The sequence below is a fragment of the Blennius ocellaris genome, assembly GCF_963422515.1.
Source record: "Blennius ocellaris genome assembly, chromosome: 6".
Taxonomy (NCBI): domain Eukaryota; kingdom Metazoa; phylum Chordata; class Actinopteri; order Blenniiformes; family Blenniidae; genus Blennius; species Blennius ocellaris.
This window is the reverse complement of record NC_137655.1, coordinates 16516295-16534445: the sequence shown is the minus strand read 5'-3', so window position 1 is coordinate 16534445 and position 18151 is coordinate 16516295. Positions and strand designations below refer to the sequence as shown.

General features: G+C 40.3%; 1 protein-coding gene across 1 annotated transcript in view; it reads left to right on the top strand.

Moving 5' to 3' along the window:
- The window catches only part of LOC308131238 (obg-like ATPase 1), a 39979-nt gene that overhangs the window by 2499 nt on the left and 19329 nt on the right, over positions 1-18151 (top strand). Inside the window, exons 3-5 of the mRNA XM_080497890.1 lie at positions 1899-2042; positions 4221-4348; positions 16699-16874. Coding sequence (XP_080354016.1) covers positions 1899-2042; positions 4221-4348; positions 16699-16874 — 448 coding nt within the window. The remainder of the gene's footprint in view (positions 1-1898; positions 2043-4220; positions 4349-16698; positions 16875-18151) is intronic.

Genomic DNA, 18151 nt, shown 5'->3' with positions numbered 1-18151 from the left:
TGCTCGCTATACACTATATGCTCTTTATATGCCGCCAAAACTACCCACCTGCATCAATGTGACATTAATTCAATTGAATTTAATTCACCTTTGTTTTTCTAATATAAAGAGTCTCATGTTCGTGCATCTCTTCTCACATATGAAGTGGATTAAATGTGTGTCCAGAGTGAACATCAGTCAAACATCACGACAGCTTTCACACGGGGATGACAGCGGCAATTAGGATTATTACGACATTCAAGCAGAGAACCAATGTGAGCGTACTTTTTCATGCTGGCAGTCGGTGAAGTTGAGAGTCATTGTTTCTCATAGGTATTGTTCTTAACTCAAACTTCAGTCACTGCACACAAAGGCGCCTGTGATACTGTAAATATCTGCTGTGCCAGGTGTGCCAACCCAGCTTCCCAAAGACAGTGGAATGAAAACATGCGTGTTGTATTTTAATGTTTGTTGTAATTTTCTCATTCATCTATCTTTCTATTTCACCACTTTATTTATTACTTGGGTTTAATTTTACATCATGGTTACCAAGCATACAATGGAAATGACCTATTGTTTGGATAAAAGATTGATCTATAATCTCAATCTGTACAACAATCTGATCCAGAGACACAAGCATAACAAACCGGTTTGTTTCAAGTTAAAGGCAGACGGCAGCATCGGGCTCAGAATAAATGGGCCAAACAGATCAATGCAGACATCAAGTTTAATGGACTATTTAACTCTATATTAATATACCAATCTTAAAAGGTCAATCAGCCTTCCGGGCAGATACATGCACCAACCAAAATGGATTGTTTTGCTGTTTTATTGGCGGAAATACATTTTCGTAATCAGACAGACCAACACTGGTTTTACATGATTCGCCCAATTTCAAAAGGCCCGTGGGGCTACGGGACACTTTGTGAACCATCAAAGTGTCAGTCAAGTACAACTCCATCCAAAGGCAATATAGAGTCACTCATTAGTCACAAACACGTTTTGGGACCGTGAGTACCTGGAAATCTGGACTCAAACTGAAGACATTCTCAGTGAGGCGAGAGTGCTCACCACTGCATCAATGCACATTGACTCATTCGTTCACAGAACGAGGATCAACACTTCGTTCCCACTTGCAATGTTTCATAACAAAGTATCATGATACTAGGCTGGAACTATTAGCTTTAAATTAAAATATATTTTGATCTAATATATCTAATATAAAATACCACTGATCCAAATCATCTGGCTCCAAAACTATAGCCCAGTTCTTGACTACTTGCAGTTTCACACTGTAATTAGCACTTAACTAAAAGTAGTTAACACATTGCTTTTGTTTAGTTTACCTCCCAAGGTGACCCGGGAACAAGCTTTAAGTACGTTAGAGTCAGTCTTGCTTTATGTAAGTAAGTAATGAATGCCCTTTGGCAGCACCAAGCAATTTCATGTTACAGGATTGAGCCAACAGTCATTGTAATGTGAAGTGCTGTACTGAGCGAGGGGCTGACGATGGAAAGTCCTGGATTATAGTTAACTACCATCCCATTATTACTCTTAGACACTCACGACCGTCTGTGGATTTTGAAGTACACTTGATCTTCCTGTGCCACAGAAAACAAGTCTCACTGTGATCACAACATGGGTTCAACAGCAGAATCCAACAGTAATGTAAATTGCTCTTCACTACCATTTACAGTTGAGCTATGATGGGATGATCTAATTCTGTAATTGGATGAACATTTCATGAAGATTTTACAGCTGAAACAATCACTATGGGAAAAAAATAAATAAATCTTCGGTGAAATTAAAACAATGAAGCCTGCATGCTATTCTGAAGTTTGTTAGGATCATGTCATTGTGGCTTGTCACACCAGCGGCTCTCGATGTTTTGACCTGGCTGCTGTTTTTTTTATTTTCAGGAAGTCAACCTTTTTCAACGTGCTCACAAAGAGTCAGGCTGCAGCAGAAAATTTCCCCTTCTGCACCATTGACCCAAATGAAAGCAGAGTGCCCATTCCAGATGAACGCTATGATTTCCTCTGCCAATTCCACAAACCCGCCAGGTATGGGGTCTCATCGTTCTCGTATTATTCACACTTCAGATCTGTGCTCTCAGCTTTTCTCCCGCTATAGGTATGGGGAAACATGTTGTTGACGTGTAGCCGTGTAATGTGTTCTGTCTGATGGGAGATTGCTGCTCAACTTGGCTTCTTTCAGAGCAGAAGATGATGCATCTGAACCTCATAGACCTGGTTATCATACACATTTATGGAGGCTGTTCAAGCAGGTTGAATTCAGATCTGTAACGTCACTCAGTCTAATATGTTCAATATTTATTTATTTATCACTCCAGTAACCATACCAACACTGCCTCCCTCTCACGCAAAAAACGCTGTCAATATTCTACACAAAACCCAGTAGAAAGATCCAAAACAGCAATGATCTGATGTTTTGAGGATATTATTCAGCATCACTGGTGCATGCTGGCCCAAGGAGGCACCTGCCCTTCCTGTGAAATGAGTGCTTGCTCCTATTACCATGTAACAAGAAAAACAAATGTTTCACCCTGAAAGTGACGTGAGCAAGAAATGGAGGACTCGACTCATTCAGTCCTTTTATTGTAAAAACCTGAACTCATGCGACACTATGTGATCATTATGAAAATTACTATTCTTGTTTTGCACCCCTGAAGCTGCTTAGGGTTTTGTTTAATTAACATACTAAGTGCACTGTATAACTAAATGTTGATGTGACTAATGTAGCCGAGAGGACATGCCCAAATTAATATCAATCCTTTGAACCCAAACCTGTTTTCTTCGGTTTCTGCTGAACGACAAACATTTCAATAATTCTGGTGTCAAAATTTTATGAAATAAAATAGAGTTCTAGCGTATTAATTTTTGAAGTGGTTTATTGTAGTGAGGAAAGAATCATGTCACATGTACCCTCTTTACCGGGCAACAAAAACAAAACAAAAACAAAATGAAAACCTTAGACAAAAGAAATAAATTAACCAGCCCTTCCCACGTCCACAATTCTCTGCATCCCCCTTTCTAGTTTGATCATATTCCACTATGTTATACGGTCTAATACAGTACGAAGTTTCTACAAAACACACGCCCTAAAATCTAGATAGTCACCTGTTGTTACAGTAATCTGCAGGTGCAACTATACCTGAAAAACTTTGAATAACTTTTTTCCAAGAACTACAGTGCCAAGCTTTGGTGGATCTATTTTAAGGATATTTTCTGTGTCCTATTATTAGGTGTTTATATTTTGGTGCTTATTGACACAGATGGGCGAAAGAAGTTTCAAAGCATGAGGAGCTGCCTGAGCACAGTGCTCCTTCTCCCTGCAGATGTTTAGAATTGTCACAGTCGGGAGCGTACAGGTCGTATCTGCCAAGGCTCGGTGAGTCACGGCGGTAAAACCGGTCCCTGAAACACGTGGCTCTCTCAAAGTCAAATGTGGCCATTGTTCTACCGGTGATTTCACTATCAGTTGACTATTTCACATCACTTGCAAACAGAAAACACGGCTTTGCCTCAAACACTTTATTCAGCAAGAAAAATGAAAGTTTTCAACAAAGTTGTTTTTAGTACAAAAGTAACTATATTTGTCTCCTGGTGGTAACCACAAGTAATTCTTAGATTTCTCCCATTTTATTTGGAACGTGTTTCTTTAAAGATACGTTGCAAACTTATCCAACTTTATGATTCACGATGAGGCTTCATGGGGTGGAAAAGAGTAGGCCACCAACTTGAGATTTATTGTTTTACAGAAAGTTGGCTTTTTACTCAAACAGTAGTTATTCACTTTGTTAGTAACTTTTAACATTATCCATATATGCTCAGAGTGACAGTTTCTAAAAACTTTTATTCAGGCTTTAGGTATCCTTGAATTTAGTCGCATTATTCATCTTAACTGGGAAACTGGAGTGGTGCTCCTATTTGTTGACACATTAAAGCTATATTGAACCTTTTGCTCAACGAAATTTACTGTTTGTTTCTGTATTTTCTATGTCGATGTCATATGGACCTTTCATTGTGCCCTAAATAAAAAAAAACAATAAATAAGACCCAGAAGTAGAAAGTCACCCTGCCCGTTTAGGAAACTGAGTCCAATTCCACCCAGTATGGGAAATAAACTTAAAAGTGTTTTTCTTTATCTTTATTTGAGATACTTATATATATAAATATATATATATATATTTTTTTTCTATTCTACTTCTTGGGTTGCAGCAAAATCCCAGCTTTCCTTAACGTTGTTGACATTGCTGGGCTGGTAAAAGGTGCTCATGCTGGCCAGGGCTTGGGAAACGCCTTCCTGTCCCACATCAGCGCCTGCGATGGCATCTTCCACATGACACGTGAGTCCCCGGCTTGAGGGTTTCATTTCTCTTTCTGTCTAATCAAAAAAACTGTGACGCAAACTTGCGGCATTTTTTTTTGTATCCTACTGCAGCTAAATTGACTCTGTTAACAACATTCGGATGTGCTTCGAAAACAGAAGTCGTAGTTTTACTGGGGCTTTGCTCACAGGGCATCCTGTGCTCCCGGTGCCAAGATCAACATCACAGTCAGAATAAATGAAGTCAGACCAAACCTCACATTCCTACTGGGAGGCTCCCTGAATGAGCATCGCAGGAGCAGCGAGTGAAAGAGTCTGTGACTGGTTTAGACTTCACACAATCAGTAACATATTCAGGAGGTTGAAAACATTACAGTGCTGTGGAGAGGGAGTGCCTCTTGTAATGCCATTCCTCATTTCACTTTTGATTCGTTTCAGGTACAGGAAAACGTAAGTGGTTAATAAACAAATCATAACAGTGTATTTTTCTTCTCTTTTAGTTTACATGCTGAATCTGATCTAATCATGTCTGTTATTACTAGTATTTCTCAAAATGTTGTTCACAAAATTGTGATTTTAGATACTGGCTATATGTGAACGTGCAGATGTAATTATCTCAGGAAATTGTTCCCAGCCTGTCCCTCAGGGGACAGTCTTTAAATCACTTTGCCGGTCTTACGCTGCCTCTATTTCTTCTGTGTCTCTGACATGGTCTTTGTCTTTGACAATTAAAGTGTTACACGCTAGAATAATTCAAATTACAGCAACTGAAATGAATGCAGGGTGCGTTTAAAAATGGACGAATTTGTTTGCTGATTGTATGCTGTTATTGACTTTCACACCATGTGAAAGGAGCTCTGATTGGAGTTGATGCTGGCAGGCACAGAGTGTATGGATATAAAGGGTTAAGATTACGTCCATTTTTCTATATTGTTCCTAAACTGTCTCGGTGTATCCTATTACTTCTGTTCCAGTGCAGTTTTCAAATAGCCTTTCAGGCATGAGGACTCCAGTTGCTGAGGAGTGGAGATGGGAAGACCACCCACTGTAAGTCTTAGTAATGATTTACTAAGTGGACAATGGATGTCAGGTGAAATAAAGTGTTGTCCGTTCAGCTTCCAAAACAAAAGTCAAAGAAAAAAGTTGAGGTTAATCAATTTTTTACTGTCACCAAATTGGGTGAAAAGACTAAATCAATGTGTTTGTCAGCACCTTAATCGGCCTCAATCTGCTTTGTGTGTACTCAAAAAATAACTCAGAAGTTTTTTTTCCCCTCCACATTGTCAACAAATTGGATATATTAAAAAAATACAACAGGAACATGACTATCTAAAGCCCAATCTTTTTTTTTTCTGTGCTTTCTTTCCCCAAAAAACAATTAAAAGCACATTGCAGTGAGCCGAAGTTACGGTGACAGGTATCCATCATACTAATAACATTATAGTGGTTTCCCCCTAAACATCCCTGTCCCAGAAAGGGGTTCCTGGTCAGGCATTATCTCACAGATCGGCAACAAACCGTGAACATAATTCCCCAAATATTTTGAAAGTTAAACATTGTTGTTGCTCGAGTCACATGGTTAAAAGCAATGGGTCTTACATAACGTGTGCTAAATTCCAAATAGATTGCCCCTCCACGAGATAATATAGATGATATACAAAAAATATTACGCCATATCGATGGTGTGTGTGATATTGTTGTTGTTTCTCAGACAAAACCCTGAGCGCTTCACGTTAGTCGATCAGCCTCCACGAGCGTGTGCCGGTTTTATACGAGCAAACCTTTAGTAGATCAACCTCGTTGTGCACATTTCTTTCCCCCGTCGTCATCGCGGATGTCTTAAACTGGAACCATTTCCAATTTGGTTTCAGCAAATTAGAAAGTATGAGAAATGAGGCTTCAGTCTGCTGGTCTGGTTTTAATCCAGGTTACAGTCGTCATCCAAAAACTTTTGCACATCTTTTATGAGGTTGGCCCAAAATTTACAGGGAGTTCTGCAAGGTTCTTGCAGCATTTGTGCAAGACACGTAAAGTACCAATTCAAGTAAAAATTGCTTTGAATTATTATTTTATTATTGAATTATTTCCATAAAAAGGGGCCTCAAACACAATATGTTTGGAACTTGCAAGTTACAAATTTTTGACTTTTTTTTAACCTCTGGGCCAATTTTAATTCGTATCCAGAGTGATGATGAATACTGTTTCTGTTCTTAAGAAGTTTAGATGGATCAGATGTCATTCATTCATCCATAATGCCACATTTGCTATTAAGCATTCAGCAAAGAGGTGTGCAAGCAAGAAGCGAGAGGGGGATTTTCAATACCCTTTCCTGGATTGATCAGAATGAATATGCTGCTTCACTCAAGTCAACTGTTTCTAGTCAGACAAAGAAGATAAACATCCACAACAATTGCGAACAGAAATCAAAAGTAGCTTTTGCGTGTGTGTGTGTGTGTGTGTGTGTGTGTGTGTGTGTGTGTGTGTGTGTGTGTGTGTGTGTGTGTGTGTGTGTGTGTGTGTGTGTGTGTGTGTGTGTGTGTGTGTGTGTGTGTGTGTGTGTGTGTGTGTGTGTGTGTTTGGCTATTTGCTGTGGCAGGCCATTGTTTCTGCCATTGTGAAGTCCTCGGAGACAGTGCGGTTTGTTTCACAAGTTAAACGTTAAACATAGCTGCTTTTGTTTTGTAATTATATCTATCTGGTGTGAAGCAGACCACAGTGCTGGAACCACTGCTTTTATATAGCTTGATTATATGCTTGTGGGAATCACACTTTGTGTGTCTGGAGTGGTATGGTTTTGGCTGAGAATTAGAGGAAGAGAGACGGAGAAAGTTTCTGTTTATGTAAAGTGAGGATGCAAGCAATTGACTCCATTCTAATGGATCAAGCCTCGAAGTCTGGGTAAACTTTAGATGTCCGTGCACGTTCCTGCCACTCCTGTGTGTAAAGGTCTTTTATTACCTCCGGTAATAACTTCATCATTTTCCAGAGACTAGTTAAACTGGATTTTCCCCCCGATGTCTTGTCTGCACGTTATGAATATTCCTCATCCTCAAATGACTCTGGAAAGCATGTTTGAACAGAGGATTTATATTCAACAATACCCTCCAAAAGCTATTAAAGTGGATGATGACATCCTGAAAGCTGATTCTGTTGAACGGATGCTGTTTCTTGGTCTCAGAACATGATTGGTTTGCGGGCGAAATGTTCCCAGTGCTTCTGCAGTGACTGGAAAGCGGTTGGATCCTGAGCGTCTGAAACAAGACACAGACATGTTCTACTTCATCTGCTCTGTTCCCCGCCAGCAGCTCTGCCAGCTCACCTGGCCTTATTCCCAGATGTTTGGTTTACTGCAATTAGATGTTTGAATGCCCCCATCACTGCAGGAAACCTCCAGTTCACTTCTAATGAAGATTTATTTACGGTTGCATGGCACTCAGTAAGAATCTCGCCTTAAGATATAACAGTATAGAACATTTAATCTGAAGGGGCTTTCTGCGGTTGTGGGCAGCAGACTGGAAAGTAGCTTGTTATTTCTGGCAAAGGGTTTTTCTTCTCGTCACATTCATGCTTTCAGCACCTGAATTTCCAGTTAAGTTGACGCCCTTCGTGCTTCTGTTTTACCACCAGAGAAAGGTGATCAATTGAAATCCATTTTGGAGGTCGGATTTTTATGCAACTTACTACACTATAACTGCCCCCCACCCCTCCAAAAAAAAAAGACTAATTATCCACAAGTCGTCAGTTTAGAATTTTTGCCCATTCACAGCAAGTCAATATTATATATAAAGTCAATTGTACAAGAGCATTTTTTGATTGCGTTTGAATCCCAAAGCCTGTTATATCATTTATTGTGAATAAACACTAACAAGTCTGCATTCATCCATTTTTCCTGCAAAAGTGACATCTGCCTTGCAGGAGAAACTGAGATGATTCTCAGTGGTTTGGATGTTTTTTCTGGTTTTTTTCATTGACACAGTTCGCCCATTCATGTTTAATGAAAAAGTCAAATGAAACATGCAATAATTAGGCACAGTGCTGTGTGCAGTCAGTCACCTTATTGTCATCGCCACGTGTCTTAACGACACACGCACGCATTCTTTACCTGCTTCTATCATGACAGGAAGAACAAGTCACCACTTCAATTAAATGAGACAGAACAGAACAATGGGACAGAGAGAGAAAATAAAGAACAGAGTCCTTACCATTAAAAAAAACTGGTTTGAATTATGACATTGCCATGGACACAGAACATGGCCAGCTCTGAGCCAAGGGGGCGAGGACAATACCATAAACTGATAAAGGTCTGTTCTGTTCTGGATCTGAAGTAAATATGTCTCAGCACAATAATATTACATTTTCCAGCACCTGCTTGTGTCGCCACTTAGAATTGTGGAAGTAGCCACACTGTGCAGTCAAACATGCTGCAGTCATGCAATCACAATGTAGGTACTTCATGTCGCCTTCTGAAACATTAACGTACTGAGACTATCTCAGCCAATAATCTCTCTCTTCAGCTTGTGTCGTACTTCTTAATCTTCTCAATACAGTGTCAGTTTACCCTGTGTCTCACCTGACATTTTCAAAAGTGTCAGCTAATTGTTTTACGTACCCATCCTGTTGTTATTTGTGTCTTTCTGATAGCTTTTGTGTACAGACGCAGTCACAGCACACCTTGAAAAATGATTTATCAAACAGATGCCCGACGAGCATTGTGTTTGAATGTAGCGGTCGGAACGATCTGGTGACTTTTGTCAACTGGGTCATATTTCGGACCTGAGTAGTCTCAGTCCGAGCCTGTTTACTTGTATTCGCTCGCCCCTGCAAATCAAACACATCCGGACTCTGAATGTCGATCCAATCAAAGTTTTTCCTCAAACAATTTGCCAACAATTGTGCCTCTTCAGCAGCTTGTCACTCCCCTTGGAAACGGTTTACTAGTTGACAAAACGCGGTGTCCTCGGTGACCCCCGCACGGGGTCACTGCCACCTGTTGAATGCAGGAATGTGACGATGACGAGTGAGCGCGTGAAACCATACGACAGAGCAATGTATTTGCGTTTGTTTTGTTGCTTCATTCACACGTCGTCCCAACCTCTGCTAATTGCTTCGACTGACAAAATCAAAACTGATTGTTTTGCCTCAGGCTCTGCAAGGAAACTGGATTGACTATTCAGACAGAGATGATTTATGGCTGACCTGCCTACCCGCTGACGCCAGTAATGGCTGCTCTCCAGAAACCCAGCCTTATCTCTCAATCAGTCAGCAACTCGCAAAGACTCAAACTTGACAAACGTCCAAAAACACCTCACGCAGCCCAGTGAACTCAGCAATTTGTGGATTTGTTTGAAAGACATCCTGAGAATTTGCTGGCGCATTTATTGAACATTCAGTATTAGTTGTTAGGAGGGACTTTGTGTGAATGTGCACATCCTACAGGCAAAGGTTTACTATGTCTATTTTCAGTTGTTATAGTTTGTTAAAAGACACTGCGGATATTTTTGAAAGAATTTCTATTCAATGAAAAATTGTGTAATAATTTTTTTTATATAATTTAATCCGGTGGAAAAAAATAAGTAATAAACAACACGAGTTCAATATAGAACAAAGACATTACCTCCTGATTCATTTTAAACCCCGGTTGAGTGAAAAGGCATTAGCGAGGGTGAGAGGAAAAAAGCCCAAAAGTAGCAGTGTTAGTTCATGTTAACTGTAATCCTCGCTCCATTCGTCTTCTGAGCTCACTCCATCCCGAGGAAAGGTCAGCTAATATTGGGTCAAGGGCAGAGTTTACCGTTGACAGGTCATTAGTCCAGCAGCCGACTAACAAGGGAAAGGAAGCACAATCATCCACTCACGTTTGACAGCTTTGAGCAGTTTAGTCACATGATGAACTTACAAGCATGAAAACCCGGGCTGTCTCAGAGAGAACATGCAAACTCCACACAGGAAGACCTTTATAGCGATCAAGCCCCTACTTTCTTTCTTTCTTTCTTTCTTCTTCTTTTTAAAAAAATACTCAGTGCACTTTTCCTTATCATATGATTATTTGGCTTAAAAAAGAATGACAACAGCAGTCAACATATAAATACAAACAAAGTGCTATAAATAAAATTTGCTTCAAGGGGAAAAAAAAGTGTATAATATTTTTAATTCTAAAAATATATGGAACTTGATAAAGCTTAACTAGTTAAGCCACCCACTGTATGAGTATGACAGACTCAGTCGGGTCATAACAGCATCCCTTCTTGAATATTTGGGATCAAAGTCAGAATATCACATTGAAAATAGGTTAGAAAAACTCATCTGCCCTGTTCTGTGTCTCTTTGTTTACATTGTTGTTGTTTTAACCAATACCCCTACTGTAAAATCTCCACCATTTATCCGGTGGCAGCATAGTCCTCCTTTTATGTGTTCTGGGGCCATGTTGAGGTGCTGTCACAGCATTTAAATGAGCATTTTGCTTCAGCAAGAATGAGGAGTTATTTTTTTTTTTCTTTTTGTCAGCCTCCACTCATCGTGGATGATTAGAGAAAAATGTCTACCCATCTTGACTGGAGATCGCCACAGCCCCAGATAACATGCTCGGTGATTGAAGGTCGCAATATTTTGAATTCTAATGGGCCTGCCAGATGAATTGCTGAAATAGACTGTAGCATCTTCCTGCTTCCTCCTCATGCCCCCCTACCCCCCACCCCCTTTGCCTGTCTGCCGTGAAAAGAACCATTGGGAATGGCGAGGCCCAATGATCATAGAATTATTGGATGGTGATTCTAAACCCTTCAAAAGGGAGTTGCTATGGAGATCTCGTTCCAAACTGCGAAATGATTCACCTTTGAAAGGCTGGAGGGTTTGAAAGCTGAACACATCATTGTTCAGGTGGCGGTTGGTTAGGAAATTGCTGGTGTCAGTGCAATCAGCAGCACTATAGTAGTTAGGGACCTAAAAAGGTTTGTTCTGTGAATGATGTGGGACAACACTGGTCTGCATATGACAGTTCCTTTCAATCATGGCACTTTCATGCTCAATGGTTCAGCCAGGATGAATGAAAGGACCGAGGTTAAGGTATTAATAAGACATTTAATCCTGTTGTTTTCTGTGCGTTGTTAGTCCAGTAGGACTGGAGGCTCCCCCATTACCTCCAGTCTGCTGCTGTCCACTGATCAGGCTCGTCTGTGCAACTTTCCTTGACATATAGCTTTTCTTATTTTTTTCTTCTTCTTCTTCTCCATCTGTGATATCAAACATGGTTGAAAGATGCACCTTTAAAACTCAGCTTTTGTGTGAGACACTACAGCTGTCAATAGATTACATAGGAATTGGAGGCATTTCGCGAGGTGCTGATACTCATACTATTGAGCACTGTGATTTCTCTGTGATCTATTTTGAAAGATGGGATCATGTAGAAAACATGAGTGTATCTCTCAAGGGCTCCAACCCACTATTTTCTGGTGTCAAACCGCTTTTTAGCACCAAATGTATTTGCCGTAATTGACATACGCGGAGAAACAACGCTGAATATTCTACAAACTCTGTTACAGAAGCAGTGTACTACAAATTGCAGTCAATTTCATGTATCCTAAAATGAATGTCAAGAAGATATTTCCTGAATGAACATAAATACCCTTATGTGCATCGCCAGTGTTTTTTATGCTGGGAAGACATCCATAATGTGCTTTTCCTGACAGACTCATAAAATAGCTTTTACTGCTCTGAATACCAGGAGAATTGCGGCACTGAGTTTGCATGAACATTTTAAAAGCAGCGTGAGGAATGCAAGTTCTTTAGATGTGCCCGTACCCATCTTGCATGTGAAAACATGCACAGGAAGTTAGAAGTCAATGAATACTGTAATTTACCTGAATTATGTTGACCACATATCCTCCCAGGTAGCAACATCAGAGGAAGCAGCTCAATCAGTATTGATCTTGTCTTGACTCAGATAACTGCCTTGTCTGTGTACCTGACAAGAAAAGTAATGATATAAGATAACATCAGCTTGCTTGGTCTTTGTAGGCGTTGATCTTGTTCTGCCTGAAGACAGACAGTTATTTTATTTTACTTAGTTTAAAATGTAACATTTAGATTTACATTTAAAATGTGTGATGACGAAAATAAAGAAGAAGAAAAAATATATATACATATATACATGATGCATTTGTTATGACCTCTTTAAAATTGCAATCAATTTGTAAATGGCAGTTCAGGTTATATGTCGTCGGGCTACACCTGCCTGCAAAGCTGCTGCATTTTCTTCTGAGCTTATCCTGATCCCTAATCAAGCCACTGAACACCACTTACCCTGCGTAGACTAATCCTTTTGTTCTGTCAGCAAAGGAGCACCTGTTAATAGTGACTCCACGCAATTCACAGTTTCAAATAAACAGTAAAAATTGTATTGTGAGGCCTTTTTCTTCTTCTTCTTCTTTTTGTGTGTCTTTGTGTGGCGCCACAGTTTCATCAGGGCCGTCTTGTCAGAGCTCAACCCCGACCCAGTTCTTACAAGACTAATTGTGCCCCATCAGATTTTTCTCTCTTCTTTCACCTCATGCATTTGTTGTCCGGCTCCAAGCCGTCAATGGGGAGGCAGTAAAGTAGATGTGAATGTTAAATTAGGCGAAATTAATTAAAGCAAATTACTTTGGAATATGTGGCAGTGAGAAGAGAGTCGGGTGATGACTAAATACGGAGTGATCAGCTGCTCCTGCTCCTTGAAAACCTGTTTGAAATTTAGATTTATTCACTGTTTTTATTAAGACGCATAACAATAGTTTATAAAGGATTTGGTGTGTTGCCAAATGATTGTCTTTATTTTGTTGTTTTTAAATGTTTGTTTTTTTTAATTTTTCACAAAATGAATGAAATGCTTAAGCATTTTTCACTCTCAATGACTCATACCAACCACGGGTGGTTTATGACCCATCTTAATCTTTTTAAACCTCTGAGCTCGAATCAGTATTAATAGGTCTAAATTGAACAAGAGACCTATATTTTTCCACAATGTATCGAAACTGTACATCATAATTGTGCATAATGTATGTATATTCTTGCAGCTAACAAAATGATTACATTGCATTATATTTTCTGAGCTCGTGCAGACACAATAGCAAATTTTCATTCCAATCAGTGCAGAACAGGGAGCTGGTAAATTGGAGCAGCAAAACAATAATTCCACTGATTAGGCCCTTTCTGTATGGCGTAAGTGAACTGTTTATACTGTGGAGTACCTCTGCAAGAGGAGAGGAACCAAAACAGCCTGATTAGGCAAAGAGTAATTGAATAAGTTCATTTCACCATGAGGACAACGCACAGGATGACAGCTTGCACAAAAGTCTACAGCTTCTGTTGAATTGCATGAGTAATAAGGTGTAGGGGGCTTTGGCTGTCTGTCATTGTGTTGTCATTGTTAAAGGCTTGTAGTTTACTTCAACGAACATCTCGGTGAGTCAGCAAGCGATATGATAATGTGCATGGGGAACATCATTAAAAGTTTGTGTGTTTGGTTCAGTTTACAAAGCAAACCAATCGCACTGTTTTTATATCGATAAATTCGTTTCATATGAACATTTCAAGGTATCAACAGCCAGCCTAATGGCCCATGTTTATCTTTTTCATAATGAATATAAACATTGTTAAATTTGGTTACGTTTAGACACCAAAAACCACTTGGGTACATTGAAAAGAAAAACCCTTGTGAGTCTATACAACGACCTTCAAACCACCCTCCAAATGTCCATTGGTGCCATTGTTTATCTGCCGTTTCCTAATTTTTTTCCTCAATAGTTTCAACTGTAATTGCTCTGGCTAATAATATTTTAGTTCATGAGAACAATCAATGGCAACAGCCTGCAGACTCTAACATTATGATATACAGAAATCTACAATGCTAATTGTTTATGGATCCTCTGAAGAGTCCAGAAACATGACGGCAGCTGTTAGTATGCTGGAGTTTATTCGGTACAAGGTGTGATTGGTGAAGAATCATAAGCAATAATCCAATGACAGAAGTAATTATTTATTTTTCTTACAACACAAAGTTCCATCACAATAACAGTAATATATAACAATAAAGTAAAATAAGCGAATAACTATTACAGGTGTAACATTTGGAAGATTTATACAGTGTACATATATTAATTATTGATCGTATATTCAACCAGAGAGTCCTACTTACCATGAGACAAAACATGTGGCATGTTTATGCTGTGATTTTCGTTCAATGTGGGACACCTGGCAGCCTCCTTTATTTACATTTTGGAATACATTTATAGGATGTGTTTTATGATGGTAAAGTCCAGTATAGCATAGATGACTGCAGGAGCTGATTTAAATCTGAAATGTTTTGCTTGTTAGTTGTACGTTTATCTGATGGAAATTATGTGGCTGAACCCATTTTCATTTGTAGACGTCGCATTGAAATGCAGCTGGAGAAGCATCCAGGGATCACAAACGTCATGAGGTTTCCTTCTTTGGAGCTCATGACTTTGAAGCTTCATTGAATTAATGTAACATTGACATATTACCATATTCACATATCGTCCCTTCCAGACGACACCACAAAGATACCATGGAGCCTTGTACCTAGTATGTCTGTGTTTAGCGCTGTGAATAAGGCAGTGGGACAATAACTGTGTGGTAACAGTCGTCTGTGATCGTGTACGTTGGGTCATACAAGCTGAACAACATGCTGAGGTCGTGTGGCCAGTGCCAGTAGTGAATGTTTATCTGAGTGCATAAACAGGATTTAACCATGACGGGCGGAGAGGCTGGGGGATCTTTTTTTTTTTTTTTTTTTTTCAATCACTGTTCTTCAGCAGTCTCTTGAGTGATCTTATGACTTCTTTCAGGCTGTAACTGTGAAAAGGTTCACCTGAAACCCAGTATGAATCGCCAATATTTTCTATATGTATTTTCTCAAACGAGCTGAGATATTATCTCGCGGGGCCTCGTCTGTCAACACTTCTTCACACACACACACTCGGGTGTCAACACGTGAATATGGATTGCAGGTAACGTTTACTGACTCCACTGTGCACATTCCAAACATAGCGTCCCTCAACACTTCAATGCTTAAAGTCGAGACGCCATTCACCTGACACCTACTTCAATGTTAAATGAGGTGGCGTTTGCATTATGTCATAATGTTAATCTTCGGTGTCGCTGGCTGATACATGTGTGTCGCTTCCACAAATCTTGAATGAAGATGCCCTAGTGGTGTTACACTGCACAATCATCTACTCAAGTGTTTCCGGAGTACTTGTACTCATCATGTATTTAGTAAGCAAGATTTCCTACAAACAAAAAAAAAAAAAGAAGTTATCTCTAGATGGGCCGACACAGGTTTGTATACTGTCAGTTTTCCAATTGTGAGTGTTTGATGATCTAAGTGCAGTTGTGAATGATTAAATTCACTTCAGGTAAATATTCAAGACAGAATTTACACTTGAGAATTTTTACGTTGTTGTATTTGCACATGGTGAATTCTTATCTCGCAACATGGTCCCCTTTTCTATTCCCCAACTTGATCTTATGAAAATTATATTTATAACACAAACTCGGCCCTAAATCACATGGTGTGGAAATCACAGAACATATTAGAATAACACTGAGGAGAACCGTCCACTACGGTTGCCACTATTAATATTAAAGGCTGTCACCCCCGTGTGACAGATGCACACTCACACCCCCCCTCCACTCCCACTCACCACCCCTGAGCTCTGCTGGAGAAATCACAAGGAGTCCTGAGAGCCGCTGGTGGCTAAATGGTCTGTTTCAGAGCCTCATTACCTAATCACCAGCACAGCCACTGCTAAGATGCAAATGATTAGACGAACGTCCTCTTTCATTTATGAATGTTGACATCTTCTCTTAAATTCTACTTAGTTTTGTGCATTTGTCACATTTTAACTTAATGGCTAATAGTTATAAGAGAGAGGGGTAAGATATGCATGACTGGATGCTCTCCTCCTGGCAAAGATTGACAGATATGCATGTTTTGTTGCACTTAAAGGCAATTTCTGTGGAACTTACTTTGACACTGTGAGCTGGTTTCTCACAGTCCTGACAGATGCACACTAAAAAAGAAGGTTTAAATGTATTCCTGAATATTTGATTGTATTTGTTGTGACTTTCCTGTGACTCCCGCTTGTGCTATTTCATGTGGATGTTTATTTCCCCCCCCATATATTCTCTGCAAAAGATAATGATTTTTCTGGGCTGAATCTAATCGCTGCATTACAGCTGATCTCAAGAAGTCAATGTCATTGATTCTGTTACTCTGATTCTGGTGTTTGTATTATACGCATTCTCATAAAGCAGCATTACTAAAATCATTTTATACTCTCCATGTGTGCTTGTGTCCCGTCACTGCAGGAGCCTTCGAGGATGAGGATATCATCCACGTTGAGGGGACAGTGGACCCAGTCAGGGATATGGAGATCATCCACGAGGAGCTGAGGCTGAAGGATGAGGAGATGATCGCTCCTATTATTGACAAGCTGGAGAAGACGGCCATTAGAGGCGGTGACAAGAAACTCAAACCAGAATATGTGAGTCAATGTCCCAGCAGGCCCTTTGCTCCCCCTCACAGCAAGGCACAAATAATAACCCTCCCACACACATGGCCAAGGAGGAAAAAAAAAAAGTATGTTTTTTTAATCTCCCTCCAATAGGTCTCACCCCTCCCCCAGCCCATTTTTTTTTTCTTCCCATTCTGAGATTGAAAGTGATCAGGGGTCAGGGGTTTTCTGCTGTAGAAATCATTAATAGAGAGTTACTTATTCAGCTGCTGACCCCGGGTCACAGCACTGGGCTAATGAAAGTGTTTCCACACGGCTCTTTTCATCTAAAGTAATACTCAAATCATCGCACCGCTCCTGCTCACGCTTATACACCTACAGCAACTCGGAAAATGGTGTAAGGCCATACAGCGGATGACACATACGCCAATACCATGCTATGAATACCGTAAATGTTTAGAATATTCTTTGACTGGGGAATCTCGGCTCTCAGAGGTGCAGGGCAAAATGCAGGGTGAGATGAGAGAGAGAGAGACAGAGAGAGAGAGAGAGAGAGAAAAAAAAAGAAAAAAACCCATCCACAGCCAGGATGTCAGATCAAACTGTATGAGGATTCACACATAGTCACATTGCGATATTGTTACAATAATGAGGCCGATTGTCCAACTTTAGCAGCGATTTGGTTGCAAATGTCACATGATGCCCTTCTATTACCGGAGCAGTATAGGATGGGCCAGCACACGGAGGGATCTGGCCTTTCACTTGGAGCAGCATGCCCAATTTCAGGCCCCAACACACCAAGGATCTGACCACTCATTACACTAACGAGAGGGGCTATTTCACCTGCTGCAGCAGCCCCTGTGACTGGCTGGTTCCCCTCAGACGAACCCCCCCACCACCCACCCCCACCCCCCCACCTGTGCAGCCAGCAGCACTTCCCCACACCCCTTTAGCCCCACAGACAGGAGCCATTCAGGCTAGGCAGGTGGCCGCTTACGCACATAATTGCTAACAATTTTAGGCAATGAATAAAAATGATCTGCATTACTTGTCAAAGGTTGTGCACGCGTCGGCAAGTGAGAGTTCTATAGAAGATCTCTTTAGATGGCAAAGAATGGCGCTTATCAAAAGCTGCTTTCAAATAGAAGGAATTGTGTGATTGTCTCACAGGCTAAGCATCATTTTTCACACACTCAGCTGTGTGTCGTCCACACATGCGCATGTTTATGCCACCGTTTATCAGCACAACGACAAGACTTTGTCTGAAAATGTACACTTTACGAGAAGGAGTTGATTTTGCTGAGCCA